The 18093-nt window shown below is 35.6% G+C and overlaps 1 protein-coding gene across 2 annotated transcripts in view; it reads left to right on the forward strand.

Moving 5' to 3' along the window:
• The window catches only part of igsf3 (immunoglobulin superfamily, member 3), a 187696-nt gene that overhangs the window by 144366 nt on the left and 25237 nt on the right, over positions 1 to 18093 (forward strand). For both annotated transcript variants that reach the window (XM_048193202.1, XM_048193203.1), the window contains exon 6: positions 1 to 24. This exon is cut by the window's left edge and continues 384 nt beyond it. In XM_048193202.1, coding sequence (XP_048049159.1) covers positions 1 to 24 — 24 coding nt within the window. The remainder of the gene's footprint in view (positions 25 to 18093) is intronic.

An 18093-nucleotide genomic window follows, 5' to 3' on the forward strand; every position in this document is an offset into this window, starting at 1 on the left:
TGGGCATCAGTGTACTGCAGCCTGGTGAGTCTAAAAACAGCTTCCGTCGCAGGAAAGGTGCATGTAGGCTACCTGACTGCTTGACAGAGGGCAAGAAACGACCATGACTGTTCTGAAGCCACTGTATTACAGATAAGTTCCACTGACACCCTTTAGGGTTTGGGTTTGTAACTTTGAAATATTGTGGCAGACTGCTGGAGTCACTCCACAGTCTCGAAAATTAGCATAAGGGTTATAAAGAAGCACAGATGACAGTTCACACTTTAATGTCACTACAGAAATAAAGATTTCACTGATAATGCACCATGTTGTAGTCTGACCTAGTTTCACAACTTCCACCCTCACTAGTCTTCCACCCTCTTTTGTCATGTGTGCATGTGTGTGTTTCACGAGATATTGGCCTCTCTTTGCTCATAAGAGTAATTGAGATGACTGGCGTGTGTGTGCAGCTGAGGCAGGCCCTTCTAATGGCCCGGAGTGCACAAGGAAGAGGTTGTTAATATCCTCCACACCAGAAAAAGCGATTAGAAGAGAAGAATATGAATTGGGGGGGGGGGGGGTAGGTCATTAGAGTAAAAATTGGAGCTCATTAAATCTAGTCCCTCTGGACTTCAATCCCCTGACAGAACAATGTCACTCCCAAAAGGAAGACCTCCTCACTGACCTCACACACACGTTTGTTTTCCTATCACGTAGAGCTTTCCATTGACTTATGCTGTTTTATACTCAGCTAATGATATTATCCATCCCCTTCATTAAGACATTGTTTTATATATTTTTAAGCTGTTTGGTACCCACAATGTGGTGATTTCAGGTTTTACTGTAGTGGGGGGGATATTTGGTCCCCAAAATGTAAGCATTTGGTCAGGCTGACCAACACAGAGAGTGTTAAATGGACCTGTGCTGGTGCCCATAATGAACCAACATTAATACTCGAAGATAAAACTGTTTTTTAGTCCTCTTTTAGCATTGTATTCAGTGTATTATTTATACATTTAATTATTTATTTACACTACCATTCAAAAGTTTTGGGTCGGTATGAATTTGTGTTTTTGAAAGAAGCCTCTTAATGCTCCCTAAGGCTGCATTTATTTGATAAGAAATACAGTAAAACAGTAATATATATATATATATATATATATATATATATATATATATATATATATATATATATATATATATATATATATATATATATTAAACTGTAAAATTAATTTATTCCTGTGATGGCAAAGCTGAATTTTCAGCATCATTACTCCATTACTCATTGTTACTGTTGAAAAGAGTTGAGCTTGATATTTTTGTGGAGACTGTTTTTTCAGGAATCTTTGTTCAATAAAAAGTACAAAAGAACAGCATTTATTTGAGAATATAATAGATCTTATAATGTCTTTTAATGTCTCACTTTTGATCAATTCAATGCATCCTTGCTAAATAAATGAAAAAAAAAAATCATACTGACCACAAACCTTTCAACAGCAGTGTATATTTGTTTTTGTGTTTTTTAATATATATATAGTAAAGGCACTATCTCTAGAACCCATAATGATCAAAAATGTAATTAAACACAAATTTAAAAGATAAGTTTTGGAAACCTTCATTGATTAGTTTATAGATTCTAATAATTTATTATGATTTTACATTACAAAAACACAGTTTTGCCTCAAAGCAGCTGGAGTGCCCAGCAGCTTTTTCTTATGAAGCAGAGCTGTAGTGTACAGGTACCTCATTCCAGCAGCTATATTATTTCGGAGCCTGATCATCTCCATAGAGCTCATTGGCATGGAAACACACTCCTGTCTGCCATTTCTCGAGCCGTGGTCTCTCTACAGCCTAGTCAGTACAACAGCAGATGTGTTTATTCCTCACCTTAAACATTTTTTTTCTATTTATTTTGTGTATGTAAGTGTGGGTGTATGTGTACATGTATATTTTGTTGACATTATTTGTAACCTTGACCCTACGTGCCATAAAGTTTGTTTTAATGTTTGAATGCATGAAACCTCATAGCATTGCCTTCCATCTCTTCATTTCAAGTTGTGTTTGTAACTGTTGTCTAACCCGGTGTGGAGCTGAGCCCCTTAGTAAGAATCAATGCGAGGACTTGGCAGGAGTTAATGGCTGTGAGACAACCCTGGGGGAGAAACATGCTCTGCTTTCCCCCGTAGGCCTGCTCCCTGCCCTCCGGCAACAAGCAAATCAGTGCAGCCCGCTGGAGACTTGCTTGTAGGTACACTAGCTCATTTCAGCCTGAGGTTCCCTTGTTACAAAGCATATCTAAACAGGATTGTGCTTTTGTGTTTGTGATGCCTTTTTGAATGTAAGATGGCTCAAATGATACAGACAGAAAAACAACGCAATAGAAAATGTCATGCATTTGGTTATATTTTGAATGCATCAAAATATTTTTAAATCTATTCTATTAACATCACCATTATGAGTTCTATTAGCATTAACAGTATTACCAGCATAATTGCCAATTTACTCCTTATTATACTTTAACTTCCTGAAATCAAAATCTTTATTGCAGCCGACTCATCAGTTAAGTCTATCAGGGGAACTTTTAGGGAGGATCAAACAATAAACATCTGTGACTTAATTTCTTCCATGGAACAAAAAAAGGAGAATTTAATTGGTTGTTCTTTTCCATGCAATTAGAAGCCATGGACGTGTCCTGGAAAAAAAACAAACTCTCAAGCTTTTTAAGGACAGAGAAGCACCATAAAAGTACCAAAGATTTTCTGAATCCATATGACAGATAAAAACTGTAAGTATGTGATAAACAACAGGGCTCGACAATAAGGATTGCCTGATGGCCCGGGGCCAGTGTAAACGATGCTTGGAACAGTAGCTGAAACTGTCACCTGCCCGAACGGGACAGTGCTGCATTGTCGCGAAAGTTTATAATGTGCATGTGTTTATAAGCCTTGCCAATTTAAATGTTCAAGCACAAGAAGATGCAAAAGAAAAGTCAATTTGGTACTCGCTGTTTGAGATGTTTTGTGTGCTCAAAAACACATGCCGAAGCACATGCCCAGAAAGCCGTGTCTCAGACAGCGCGCAAATAGCAACAAATTGAGCACTCTTTCACTGTGTTCTTGTGCATGAATGGACACATTCACACAAAATTATGTCAAAATGCCAGTATTGACGAGTATCCTCATAAACATAGTCGGTTATATCTTAAAGGTCCCGTTCTTCGTGATCCCATGTTTCAAACTTTAGTTAGTGTGTAATGTTGTTGTTAGAGTATAAATAAAATCTGTAAAATTTTAAAGCTCAAAGTTCAATGCCAAGCGAGATATTTTATTTAACAGAAGTCGCCTACATCGAACGGCCAGTTTGGACTACATCCCTCTACTTCCTTCTTTAATGACGTCACTAAAACAGTTTTTTGACTAACCTCCGCCTACAGGAATAGACAAGAGTTGCGCTTGTAGAGTGTGTTTGTCGCCATGTCGTCGAAACGCTGTTATTTTCATCCCGCAGTCCAATCACCGGGTCTGATTCCGGCTCAAATTGATAGGGTAAAATTAAAGACATGTTTACAATAACACTGAGCTCGTTCATCTCCACGTTATGGTAAGAGGCGTGACCTTTCCGGGCAAGATGCGCTAAGCTGCTGTCAATTCACAACACAGGAACCGCTGGCACAATCAGAACTCGTTACGTATTTCTGAAGGAGGGACTTCATAGAACAAGGAAGTCATCAGCCCGTTTTTATGACAGTGGAAACAGCGGTATACAGATAAGTAAATTATGTGAAAAATACTGTGTTTTTTTACACGCGAAACATGAACACATGTTATATTGCACACTATAAACACAATCAAAGCTTCAAAAAAACATGAAAAACGGGACCTTTAAGTGAACATAAACAGTTGAGAAATAAAACGCATGTGTATGGGCCGTTTCACACAGGACTCGTTTTGCTGTTAAAAGTGTGAGATGCAGGTCAGTGGAACGGAAAAAAAGTCTAGAGATGTATTTTTTAAAAATTCTTTTAACTTAAGCGTCATGCCCCGTATGCGAGAGACACTGCAAAAGACGTGAGCGCAACGGTTAAAGATGTCCGTCTAGCATGTTTACATTGATAAAAAATTGAAAAGTCGCACAGTGAACTGGAAAAACAGTATGGATCCGTGCATTAGATCTTAGTGACAGCAGCCTAGTATTCCTGCTGCTGCCTATGTTTCTAATGTTAATCAAACAAGACAAAGAAAAAAGTTGCTCACTGCTTTGACTGAATAACTTTAATGTAACTTTAAAAAGGATTAATCTATATTTGATTCATACAGTGAAGACTATGCAGTGATATTTTATATTTGATTACTTTAATTTCTGAAAACTACTAAAAAGTTTAGTAAAAAAAACTGTTAGACCAACTGAAAAAAAAATTAAATAAATAAAAAGCAGTTTATTTAATTTATGTTTGCTTTTTTGTATTTGTTTCTGCTATTGCTCGTATTTTTCTTATTTTTTCTTATTTTATTACTGACTGTTTACTTGTCTTTAAAAATATTTGAATATTTATTCAAGTTATGGGTCAAAAACACACAAAAACAATAACTAGGCCTAATTTTTCAAAAGAAAAATTTGTCCTTTTTAAACCTTGAAAGCATGGAAAAGATTTGCCAGTACAATTTTTCAGAATTTCTCCTTTTATGTTCCACAGAGGAAAGAAAGTCAAACAGGTTTGGAACAACATGAGGGTGAGTAAATGACAGAATTTTCATTTTTGGGTGAATTATTTAAGCAATTTTTAGCAATTAATATTTTCTGTATTATTGTAAGTTCTGTTGACATTACCTGTTAGCTCCAGTAAAATGATATCTGAAGCTAAAGTTGAAATTTACCTAAAGTGAAGTGTGAGGAGTTGTGGATGTGAAGACAGGGTAAGAGCCGAGGTTCCTTTGAGCTTGTTTGACTTCCTACTGGGCAGTCTGACACATTGATATCTGCAAGACAGGAAATTCTACCCGATGCTTGGAAAACAGAGATGTTTTGCCTTAAGGGTTTGTTCCAGCAAGGGTCATACAGGAAGTATCAAACCAGATAGAATAAAACAGAATGCAGAAGCTTGTGTAGACAGTTAACACTTTGTGCAAGTCATTGAGTTGCACTTCTATACTAAACATACTGTAATTCAAGATGCATTTTTTTTCTATATGTAGTATTATTGGATTACTACACTCATCATAAGTTGATGTACCAGCGAGCACTAAGAGGAACAATGAAACACACAATGCAGTGCTTTTAAAGGTCCCGTTTTTCGTGGTTTTTTGAAGCTTTGATTGTGTTTATAGTGTGCAATATAACATGCGTTCATGTTTCGCATGTAAAAAAAACAGTATTTTTCACATAATTTACTTATCTGTATACCGCTGTTTCCACTGTCATAAAAACGGCTGATGACTTCCTTGTTCTATGAAGTCCCTCCTTCAGAAATACGTAACGAGTTCTGATTGTGCCAGCGGTTCCTGTGTTGTGATTCGACAGCAGCTTAGCGCACCTTGCCCGGAAAGGTCACGCCTCTTACCATAACGTGGAGATGCATGCGCTCAGTGTTATTGTAAACATAGTTTTACATGTGGATTATAATTTTCGGGAACCGAGTTAAACATAAATTGTAACCATTGATCTCGAAGTACAGCGTCCCTGGGAAGGCCAAACAAAGGTGATTGGACTGTGAGATGAAAATAACAGCGTTTCGACGACATGGCGACAAACACACTCAAACGCAACTCTTGCTCTTCTCCGTGGGAGCGCAACAAGACCACGCCCCCTTTTTTGTGTATTCCTGTGGGCGGAGGTTAGTCAAAAAACTGTTTTAGTGACGTCATTAAAGAAGGAAGTAGAGGGATGTAGTCCAAACTGGCCGTTCGATGTAGGCGACTTCTGTTAAATAAAATATCTCGCTTGGCATTGAACTTTGAGCTTTAAAATTTTACAGATTTTATTTATACTCTAACAACAACATTACACACTAACTAAAGTTTGAAACATGGGATCACGAAGAACAGGACCTTTAACATTCTAGTTGTTCAAAATGATGCATATATATTTATGCAGTATGTACTCAACTGTGTAGTGTATGAATTTTATAAGGTTATTTTGTCATTCAACATCGGAGTCTGAAGTACATGAAGTTTCCAACATTACACACACTGTAAAACTCAATAAGCTCAGCATACTCAAAACATTTAAGGAAACTTATTACCTCAAAACATTTAAGTAAGCTAACTAATTTTTTTTTGATTAGTAGAACTTAAATTTTTTGTAACAAGTGGGGTGGGGCCGAGAGCCATGGAAGCAGAGCAAGGCCAGTGTGGTGCACAGGTGTCTCTCATTAATAATCACATCTCTTCGCTCCCACAGTTCTCAGCCTCACCCCACTCATCATAATGTTAATTACATACAGTTCATTTACATAAACATCACATTCAGATCTTGGTTAAATGTTAGATAGCAAATAGCACATGCTATTATAACGATCAAAGAGACTGTCATTATATTATATGCTTGCATGTATATAATCAAACAACATACAGTATATATGGTCATAAAAGTTTTGCAGCCCATCCTCAACCTAACCACAGGCTCTACTCTTCACCACAATGGTAACCCTAAAATCTGTAACCCCCTGTAAATCCCAACATAACAAAACATTAAACACTAATTTGTGTCTCCCTATATTAATCTTGTGCAAAAACACACAAAATAACAATTAGAAATCTGCTGCAACTCAACTCAATCATATTAAGTTCACCTTACTGCAATTAAATTTTGAGTTCATGCAACTTTTTTCTATTATATACAATGAAATTTCATTATTATTTGAGTGAAACAAACTCATTTCATTTGATTAATTTCACCGTCTGGTTTTACAGTGCACTTTGGTTTTTCTTTGTTTTTTTTTAAATAAAATAGAAAATATAAATATCAGATGCACTACTTAAACTTAAAAAAACAAAAATTAGAATTTTTGCCTTGGTAAATAACTGAAATAAATAAGTTGAGGTTGAAGTACTAAAACTAAAATGGAAATAAAAATTAAAATAATTTAAAGCTATATATTAAAGTATAATAAAAAGAAAATCTAATAAAAATGACACGCACATAAAAGTACTAAAATTTAAACATTTGAAAACTGAAAATATAAAAATAGAAGCTGATTCAAAATATTAATAATTACTATAATAGTATATCAATAATACTAAAAACTATTGATGTCATAAACCCAGAATATTAGGAATCATGCGATGCTGCACACTGCATTTTATAACTTTAAAAGCTAGTATGTGGTATAGACTGTATTATTGGATGTTCTATATCTGAGGTAATCAAAAAATCTATATTAGTTTGCTAGGGATCTGTTGCAAAGTCTTAGCAAAGTTTTTCCCCTCTCACTAGGGTGACCACCTGGTTATTGATCTGTTGCAGTACAGTAGATGTGATTTTGCGGGACGATGCGGGACACATGAAACAGATAAATTTACTACTATTATGCTATGTAAATATTGATTTACATTTGTTGACAAACTTGGCACATATGCACCGATTAATATTTCTGCCGGTGGGTGCCCACACTATAATGTTGCATTTATGGCAACATTAAATCCTGGAGAGAAGACAATTCTAGATTCATGGCTGCACATGCAGGAGGACAAAGTTTAAGCACACACACGTGATATCTGAGCAAGAGCGCGCTTGCGTCCAGTTTTGTGCAAGAAGGGAATCCGCCTGTGAGCGGAGAGATTGCTCGTGCATTTGGTGCGCTCTCGTGTTACAATAATGCGCTCTCTACATTTTTCATTATAATAATAATAATGCCATAGAACCCGTATTAAAGGTGCCCTCGAATGAAAAATTGAATTTATCTTGGCATAGTTGAATAACAAGAGTTCAGTACATGGAAATGACATACAGTGAGTCTCAAACTCCATTGTTTCTTCCTCCTTATATAAATCTCATTTGTTTAAAAGACCTCTGAAGAACAGGCAAATCTCAACATAACTCTGACTGTTACGTAACAGTCGGGGTGTACGCCCCAATATTTGCATATGCCAGCCCACGTTTCCAACATTATAAAAGGCATTAGACAAGGGCAGCCAGTATTAACGTCTGGATGTGCACAACCAAATCATCAGACTAGGTAAGCAAGCAAGAACAATAGCGAAAAATGGCAGATGGAGCAATAATAACTGACATGATCCATGATAACATGATATTTTTAGTGATATTTGTAAACTGTCTTTCTAAATGTTTCATTAGCATGTTGCTAATGTACTGTTAAATGTGGTTAAAGTTACCATCGGTTATTACTGTATTCACGGAGACAAGAGAGCCGTCACTATTTTCATTTTTAAACACTTGCAGTCTGTATAATTCATAAACACAACTTCATTCTTTATAAATCTCTCCAACAGTGTAGCATTAGCCGTTAGCCACGGAGCACTATCAAACTCATTCAAAATCAGAAGTAAACAATATAACAGTATACAATACTCACATAATCCGACGCATGCATGCCGCATGCATGACGAACACTTTGTAAAGATCCATTTTGAGGGTTATATTAGCTGTGTAAACTTTGTTAAGGCACTGTTTAAGGCAAGCGCGAGCTCTGTGGGCAGAGAGCACGGGATTTAAAGGGGCCGCAGCATAAAATCGGCGTGTTTATAATGATGCCCCAAAATAGGCAGTTAAAAAAATTAATAAAAAAAATTGATGGGGTATTTTGAGCTGAAACTTCACAGACACATTCAGGGGACACCTTAGACTTATATTACATCTTTTAAAAACATAATCTAGGGCACCTTTAAATGAACTATTACCATAAGAAGAAAGTAGTGTCTGAACGTCGCAATTTTTTATTGATTAAAATGAATGGAGAATAACTTGTTTTTCCATAGGTGCTCAACCATTTCCGTTGGTGGCGCTTGATCGCTGCCATTCATTGGAAATATTTAACATCAGGATGGATGAGTATGCTTTAAATCATCCATCTGGGCATCTTTGAGCGGCTCTTGATGTTCTTATTCAGTATGTGAGATGAAATCCTTGCTGGTGTAGTTGTGTTTGCCGACTTTGATGAGGCCCGCACTTTTCCTTTGCGCTGTCCACTCAGTTGTCATCAGCGGGAAAACCTCTCTTTATGATTGCGCTGGTTGGTTATTTCCACAGCTAGAATATGACGGCTGCACAAATAGATTTTTGAATGCCAGTCACAGTTTTTATTATATTTCTTACTGTGGTATTGTAATTTCAGGGATGAAAAAAAAATTACAGACATAAATGAAATGCGGGACACTACTTAAGTCTTGCGGGACAAATCTCCCAATTGCGGGACGGGTGGTCACCCTACCTCCCACAGGACAAATACAATTCTCATGCATATAATTTTTCATGGTCCAATGAAGCAGATCTGTTTTCTCAGAGGTGTGTGACTAGTGACACCAGGGACTGTTGCTGTGTAAACCGATTCCACGGTTGCAGTATTTTTGTCCAGTAAGATTCTCGATTCTTACAACTCCTTGTGTGCTAACGGTTTGATTTACACAAGCATCACGCACATATGTTTAAGATGCATAGCGAGTCAGACCTCTTTGCTCCACTGGCTCCGTGACCTTACTCTCTCAAGGGGAAAGCCGGCACCCACACAACACTTCAGCATGCATTTGGGAATCAACTTATCATCCTGAGCACTCGCTTAGTTTCCATGGTGTATGCTTCACTGTGTTTATTGCACTGAATGGTAAGCTGGTAGAGAGCACAAACACAGGGATGTTTGAGCAATGGCCTGTGACTTTCCACAGAGATTTTTCTTTAAATCCATTTGAATTTAAAAATGTAGTTTTTGAAATTTTGTATCTACCCTCCAGCCTCATGAAGAACTTTGAAGCTGAGGCAGATTCGCAGCTGTACCGAGTTAAAAAGGTGTAACACAGTCCTGGTGGATATTTGACGTTCCGACATCATAGAGTTGTATCCAACAAACATTTCATAAACATAAACAAACACGGCCCTGCTGTTGATGTTTACTTCGTTATTGACATTTCAGAACAGCACTGATGGAGTTCCGGAGTGTCTCTGTCATCTTCTGTCTCTGAATACAGCTTCTCCAGGCACTCTCAGCTAGGACGCATCGGAGCGTTTGATTGGCAGGGAAGTTTTACGCAAAGAATAAAAAGGGTGAAAAAGAGAGACCTTTTCTGTAAACTTACTTACAGCTGCTCTGTTTGTAGTCCAGAACTTTCAAGTGAACTAGCAGTTTTGAGTGATGTGGCTTCTTACACAGAATAAGGCAGTTGTGTGTTTATTAGTCATGTTTAATCAATCAAAGTGTTTCAATCTTCTGTTTATAGAGTACCTCAGGGATAACGTGTTTTTGTAGGCAAAACCCAGAAGCGAGTTAGCATTTTAAGACTTCCTTTGATCTATGACATAAAACACCAGTTATAACCTGCTTGTGATTTTTTTTTTTATTTATTTATTTATTTTTTAAACCTTTTATTGTTTGTCATTTAACCTATTAAAATGGCGGTTGCTACAAAGTGCTAAAAGGGACTACTTCCTTTGGCGGGGACTTTAGACGTCGTCATGACAAACAGGACATTTGGACAGCATTGCTCATGAAAAAGTGGATAAGTATTCATACACAGCGCAGATCATAATCAGCAAGCATGTTTTTAAATAAAGTTGTTTTTTAAATAAAGTTTGAGGAAGCTTGGTGATGACGACGTTGATCCGCGACCATAAATGTTAAATTATTAAATGTTGTGTTAACTTGTAAAGATTATCTTGATAGACAAAACGTGTAAGTGTCATAACCCTTTGTTAAACACAGAGCTTATTTTTTGCGATTTTCCAAAAGTCTATGGGAAAAATGCATAGGCTTTCGATCGAGGGAACCCGTGCGCCTCTAACTTCCGGGTTGACCTACAAAAACACATCATCCCTGAGGTACTCTATTCAGCTACAGCGATAGTATGGGATTTCCTGGAATGATGCGTGTTCTACTTCGGCAGCAAGGCATATTTGCAGTTTCTGCGTGAGAGCGCCCTCTGTCTTTCAGATGGAGAAGCATTTACTACTGATCACAGAGCCGTACAGCTCTGACAAGCTGCGCATAAAAGAATCGCAGCCTTTGCCAAATCATGTGCGATAAATCATGCAGCCCTAGTTTCTTCCTAAGTTGAATACGGAAGGCGGTATGGCAGAAGCTAGATATTTTACTTTATAACTTGTTAAGTATAGATATATTTCTTACACAAACGCATCGCTTGACTTCAGAAGGCATTTTTATTTTAAAGTGAACTAATCCTTTATGAAAAGTCTTAACACTGTATGGACAAAAACATTCTTTAAAGTCTTATTTTATGTTTCACAAAAAAAGAAAGTCAAGCAGGTTTGGAACTGAGAAAGTGATGAGTAAGTCATGACAGAATGTTCACCATAAACCTTCACTTTAAATACCTTATTTTTCATATTTATCCCTTTAAATACTTTATTTAAATACCTCCCAGGCATAACTTACACTGTGTTGTGTTATTTATATAACTATATAACTATTATTAATGTCAAAATATCAGGTTAAAATGTATATAAGGGAAAATATTTATTTTAGGTCCTGGAACTTTTCATTTAATGTTTTACCATTTAAAAAAAAAAACTACCTTCACAATTTATATTTACCTTAATTTTAAATAGTCCTGTGTTCATTTTGAAGTATAAATATACCATGTAATTAATATGAGCAACAATGCTGTTTAAAATAATTTTAGATGGAGTATAGCATCAACTTCCCTAAGTATTTCATGGCAGCTACCCATATACTTCATAAACAATGTAGAACATTAATTTTCTCTGCTTTATCTTCATATCTGTTTGTGCTAGTTTTCTAAATGTTAAATACTTCTGGCTAAATGTTGCGAGCTGACATTTGGAGAAACAGGTTGCGCGGAGAAAATTCTCTGAAAGAAATGGAGACTGGAGTGGAGGTAATGATGTGTGAAAACATCATGCAACTGACTGAATGCATTATTGAGAGACATTAAATCATGTCTCCAGAAGTGCCTGTTTAATATGTATAAGGCAAAGCTCCTTCTCACCGCGTGAACGTGAGGAACAGAGTGGCTCAGTATAAATGCAATAAATGAATGCGTTTTGCAAGGATGGCTTCATTCACACAGTGAAAACAAACAGTACACATTCCTCATGGTCTGAAACAAAAGTCGGATGCTTGCATTGTGTGCTCAGTGAGCTCGAGAACGTCTTGCGCCTGGCAGTAAAAAAGGGAGATGTTCATCTTGTCTCATAGGTCTGGTCGTGTCTGTGCTTTAAAGCCTTTTAATTCATATTTAAAACATAGGCTGGCTCATGTGCTTACCTCAGCACCCACATCTGGAGTTCTTCACAGCATGAATAGACTGCTAAGTTTTTGCTAAATTGCTAAATATTTTAACCCCAATCTTAAACATGTGGTTCCATCCTTGGTTTCAGGTTGTTCTCTAGTATTATTCAGTTGTGGTGTCAGAGAGAGAACTAGTGGGATTATTTGCTGAGGTATGGGAGAGATGGATGATTAATATAACAGGCTCTGAATGCTAATCATAGCACACATATTCCCGGTGCATAGACTCCAATGATTCATAGTTACCAGTGATAGTGCTTTTCTTGCTGCCTTCATGCATTAAACAGTGTGTAAATTACAGAACTCAAGTATGCGTTATCCTATAATTGCTTATCATGCTGATTTATTTGATTTTACTGAAAACTGAGTCTTCAATTTGAAGTATTATTTAAATAATGCATGTAGGAAGGCATTATGTTGTGTTTCTCCCAGAGACAAGGAAGATCTCAACATGTAGGCGATTTTGTGTGTGTCTGTTTATGTATAGGCTGCAGGGTGTTTCTGGGGGCAGGAATTGGCAGTGTTAGAGCTGGTGGTCTAGAGTGTGTGTGTGGTCATGGCCTGAGGAAAGGTGTTTGGCACTGCTCGAGCTCTGGTGTGATACCTGATATTGATCACTGGTGTCTCTCTGAGATAGTTTATAATAGTATCTTCTTCAAATATGTTTGAAGAGAAGTCACAATAGAACTAAAATTGAGAATTCTTGGTTTTTTTTATGGAATATTGTAGTATTTATTATAAATTTATGTGTGCACATCACTTAAGAAATATACGGAAGAGGATTAGGGCCAAGCAATAATAAAAAAATAAAACCATCTCAAGATTAAAGTTAAAAGGTTAAATTTCGAGAAAAAAATCATTAAATTTCGAGAAAAAAGTCGAAATAAAATGTTGAGAATAAACTTGTTAAATTACGAGAAAAAACTCGTTAAATTTAGAGAAAAAAGTCGAAATTAAAATGTTGAGAATAAACTCGTTAAATTATGAGAAAAAACTCGTTAAATTTAGAGAAAAAACTCATTAAATTTCGAGAAAAAAGTCGAAATAAAATGTTGAGAATAAGCTTGTTAAATTACGAGAAAAAACTCGTTAAATTTCAAGAAAAAAGTAAATAAAATGTTGAATAAACTCGTTAAATTTCAAGAAAAAACTCATAAAATTTTGAGAAAAAAGTCGAAATAAAATGTTGAGAATAAGCTCGTTAAATTACGAGAAAAAAACTCGTTAAAATTTCGAGAAAAGTCGAAATAAAACGTTGAGAATAAACTTGTTAAATTACGAGAAAAAAACTCGTTAAAATTTCGAGAAGTCGAAATAAAATGTGGAGAATAAACTCGTTAAATTACGAGAAAAAAACTCGATAAAATTTTGAGAAAATTCTAAATAAAATATTGAGAATAAACTTGTTAAATTTCGAGAAAAAAACTCGTTAAAATTTCGAGAAAAGTAAATAAAATGTTGAGAATAAACTCGTTAAATTACGAGAAAAACTTGTTAAAATTTCGAGAAAAGTCGAAATAAAATGTTGAGAATAAACTTGTTAAATTACGAGAAAAAAACTCGTTAAAATTTCGAGAAAAGTCAAAATAAAATGTTGAGAAAAAACTTGTTAAATTACGAGAAAAAACTCGTTAAATTTCGAGAAAAGTCAAAAAAAATGTTGAGAATAAACTCGTTAAAAAACGAGAAAAAAATCCTTAAATTTAGAGAAAAAACATTAAATTTAGAGAAAAAAGTCGAAATAAAATGTTGAGAATAAACTCGTTAACTCCCTGAGGTCTGAAAACGCGTCGGTGCGTTTTGCAGGTTTTTTTTCACATGGCAGCAAAACAGACTTAAAATACTCCGTCATTTTTTGTCATAGAGACATAAGTAATATATCAATTGAAACTATAGAATATCTTCTTTTATTTGTATACACTCAGAGTAAAAACACAATGTTGTGCTTTTTGTAAAATAAAGAAAACTAACATGATGCATGATCTCTCCTCTCCCTCTGAACGAAGTCCAATCTGATAGTTCTCAGAAAATGAACTGTAACTTATGAATACTAATGACAAAAAAAATGACACTTACGTCTAAAGAAATGTTGAAATGTCAGGTTTTAAATCGTGCAAGTCAAATCGAAAAAAAACATTCTGTGTTTATGTAATCTGTATGAAAAGAGAGCCATGTCAGAAGTCTGTGATTCCGCTAATGCGGCCACGCCCACGGAGCCAGCGCTATTCAGATGCAAATTCAGTCAATACATGCATTCATCGTCTCAATCGTGTATTTATTGTCTTGAAAAGTGTTTATTTGGATGTTAAAGCAATGGTTAGCGATCTCTAGAAGACATGCCATTAGTTCCTAGTTCCTTTTCTTCTTTATATTATGAATTTGTGGACTAAAGGTGTAAAGAGCGCCCTCCGGCTGCAAGTATGAATTAAAAACACAGTATCCAGCACTCATAGTGATGACAATAAATATTATTTCTCAGTATAGAAAATTGACATAAATATATAAGAATCCATCAATATTTCTCCAAATGTGCATGCTTTTAAGCTAAAAGCCTATATGAAATGCCATAGAGGTAACATAATTGTTCAGACACTTTGCATCACAGAAATAAATTATATTTTAAAGAATATAATAGAATACCATTATTTTAAATTGTACTAATATTTCACAGTATTGCTGTTTATGATGAGCTGAGACATTATTACAGAGGGTTTTTTTCACAGCCTACCTGACTGATAGGCCTCATTAATATGCAAGTCATTTCAGATCATTACTATGTGATTCCTTTGTCTTCTCAGGTGTAAATGGCCCATTATTCATGATGATTCACGCCCCCACGCATACTGCGTTTCTTGACAAAAAGTGTCTTACAAAAACTAAATCAATATATTGTTTTATATGAAGGAGTAGGCAGCATAATTTTTACATAATTCTGAAGCAAAAACTCTAGTCTACAACCTCCAATACCCAAAAGTCTTGTGAACATAGATTTAATATACTTTTTTTGGCCTTATTTCAGTGACTTAAATTTTTAGTTTTTTCAATAACCACGCATAAACATTATTCCTTCAAAAATACAAACATGTACATACATGTTCCTCACATATTATTGTAGCCTAGTTTGTGCTGAATACAGTGTAATGACATTTTTGTCATTTATATGTTTATGAACAACTGAAAAAAGCACAAATGTCAGGGCATGTCAAAACTTCTCCAGGCCCGAAATCAAATTAAAAAATAAATTAAAATCAAAATAAATTACGAGAAAAAACTCATTAAATTTCGAGAAAAAAGTCCAAATAAAATTTTGAGAATAAACTTGTTAAATTATGAGAAAAAAACTAGTTAAAATTTCGAGAAAAAAAGTCGAAATAAAATGTTGAGAATAAACTTGTTAAATTACGAGAAAAAACTACGAATTTGTTCTCATAATCTAACGACTTTTTTCTCGTAATTTAATGACTTTATTCTCAACATTTTATCTCGACTTTTTTCTCGAAATGTAACGAGTTTTTTCTTGTATTTTAACGAGTTTATTCTCAACATTTTATCTCGACTTTTTTCTCGAAATGTAACGAGTTTTTTCTCATAATTTAATGAGTTTATTCTTAACATTTTATTTAGACTTTTTTCTCAAAATTTAATGAGTTTTTTCTCGAAATTTAACAACTTTAATCTTGAGATGGTTTTATTTTTTTATTATTGCTTGGCCCTAATCCTCTTCCTTAGAAATGTGCCCTCATTTTTAGTCATTAATCAAATCTTTAAAGGGGACATATTATGGCCCTTTCACAAGATGTAATATAAGTCTCTGGTGTCCCCAGAATGTTTCTGTGAAGTTTCAGCTCAAAATACCCCCCAGATCATTTATTATAGCTTGTCAAATTTGCCCCAATTTGGGGGTGAGCAAAAATGTGCTGTTTTTGCGTGTGTCCCTTTAAATGCAAGTGAGCTGCTGCTCCCCGCCCCCCTTCCAGCAGAGGGCGGAATCTTTTAAACAAGCTTTGCATACTCTGTCAACAAAACAGGTGATTCTCACTCAGCCAAAATTTCAGAAAATAACCAGTTGCGGAATGCAGCCTTACATGTTTGAACTGGAGTCGGACACTGATGGAGAGACTCAGGAAGAGGTTGCAACTTTTAGAATGCAGCTGGACATTTTTGAATGGTTAGTGAATGCATTTATGTAGTTGTTTTGGAGTTACATTGATTCAATTCATCGACTATAATGTACCGTCATGTTAATCTATAAATTGCTGTATTGGTTAGGGCACTATACAGTGCATAATAAATGTGCGTTTATGAATTACGCAGACAGTGAGTGTTTTTGGGATAAAACTAACGACATAGCTCTAAGCTAGTCTCTGTGAATAAAGTCAGAGATTATGGTAACTTTAGCCACATTAGCTGTACAGCATTCTAGAAGGCTAATTCAGAAAGGAAATTTGCAAACATTCACAGAATATGAAGTACTATACTTACTTGGTTGGTGAGGCAGTCATGTGTAAAATGATTTGCGCAAATATATAACATTTTACCGACTTTCTCCAGCACATTTCTTTCAAAAATTAACCACAGTGTCCTCAGTGACTCGGATGCCAGGAGTCTATGAAGACATTTATCTACATCCAACAACAGAACATTTGTAATATTTTTTTGACGTAGACAATGTAATCATCTAGCTAACGGATACAGCGACTAAACAGAAATGACGGACTCTGTGCTTCTCAGATGTGTCTATGCTAAAAGGGCAGATCGTCACCTGTCATGGGCAGGGTTTACCTACTCTTACGTAGGAGAAGGGGGAAATATAAAACGGCGCGTTCTGAGAGATTGAAAATGATAAATGGGGATTGGGTGCATTTTTACCATTATAGGCTGGTTTGTTTACACACACTGTGGTCACACGTCTGTGTTCAAACACCTTATAAAGTGAATTTTGAATAATAGGCCCCTTTAATATTTAATCTTCGCTGACGTGTTTTCTGGCATGAGGGTGGGATCAACCTGTCACTCACATGACATCACAGCAGTAGCAAACCACAACCATCCAATCAATTCACGATGGACAAAATCAAATCCAGCCCTAGATTTTTCTTGTTTAACTTTCCTCACCGTTGATGGAATTTTCAGTCATTTATGACAGCGCTTCACTGCCAATGACAAGTTTTTCCGGCAGTCCATGTGTTCACTGTTATATGGTAGGGAGTACAGAATCTCCAGATCAAAACACAGTCAAAGAAGAAACAGAAACAAGCAATAGAAGCATTGCTTACACACATGTAATCTGATCCGATCATCATACATTCAACAGCATATAAATCATAACTGACTAAAGTAAAAAAATAAAATAAAAAAAGGAGCCTCTGTTCTTTCTTTTGGTATATTGTATGTTCATATACATACAACAAAATATTATGGATCAAAAATGTTGGCATATTTTTTTTATCATGCTTTCTACCCAGAGCAACTTACATTTTATCTATCATAACACAAACATATGAAATATTTTAAATATTTATGTACATCCACATAAACTCCTACACTGGACAGTTAATCATTCCACACCTTCCTCCAGATGGGTTCCTGTCGTAGATCCATATACATAAGATATGGGTTGTGAAGGCGGTTTATGTGATTTCAGTTTCTCAGGAGGATGCCAGCACTAATAGCAAGGT

Source organism: Megalobrama amblycephala, linkage group LG6 (genome assembly GCF_018812025.1).
Source record: "Megalobrama amblycephala isolate DHTTF-2021 linkage group LG6, ASM1881202v1, whole genome shotgun sequence".
NCBI lineage: Eukaryota > Metazoa > Chordata > Actinopteri > Cypriniformes > Xenocyprididae > Megalobrama > Megalobrama amblycephala.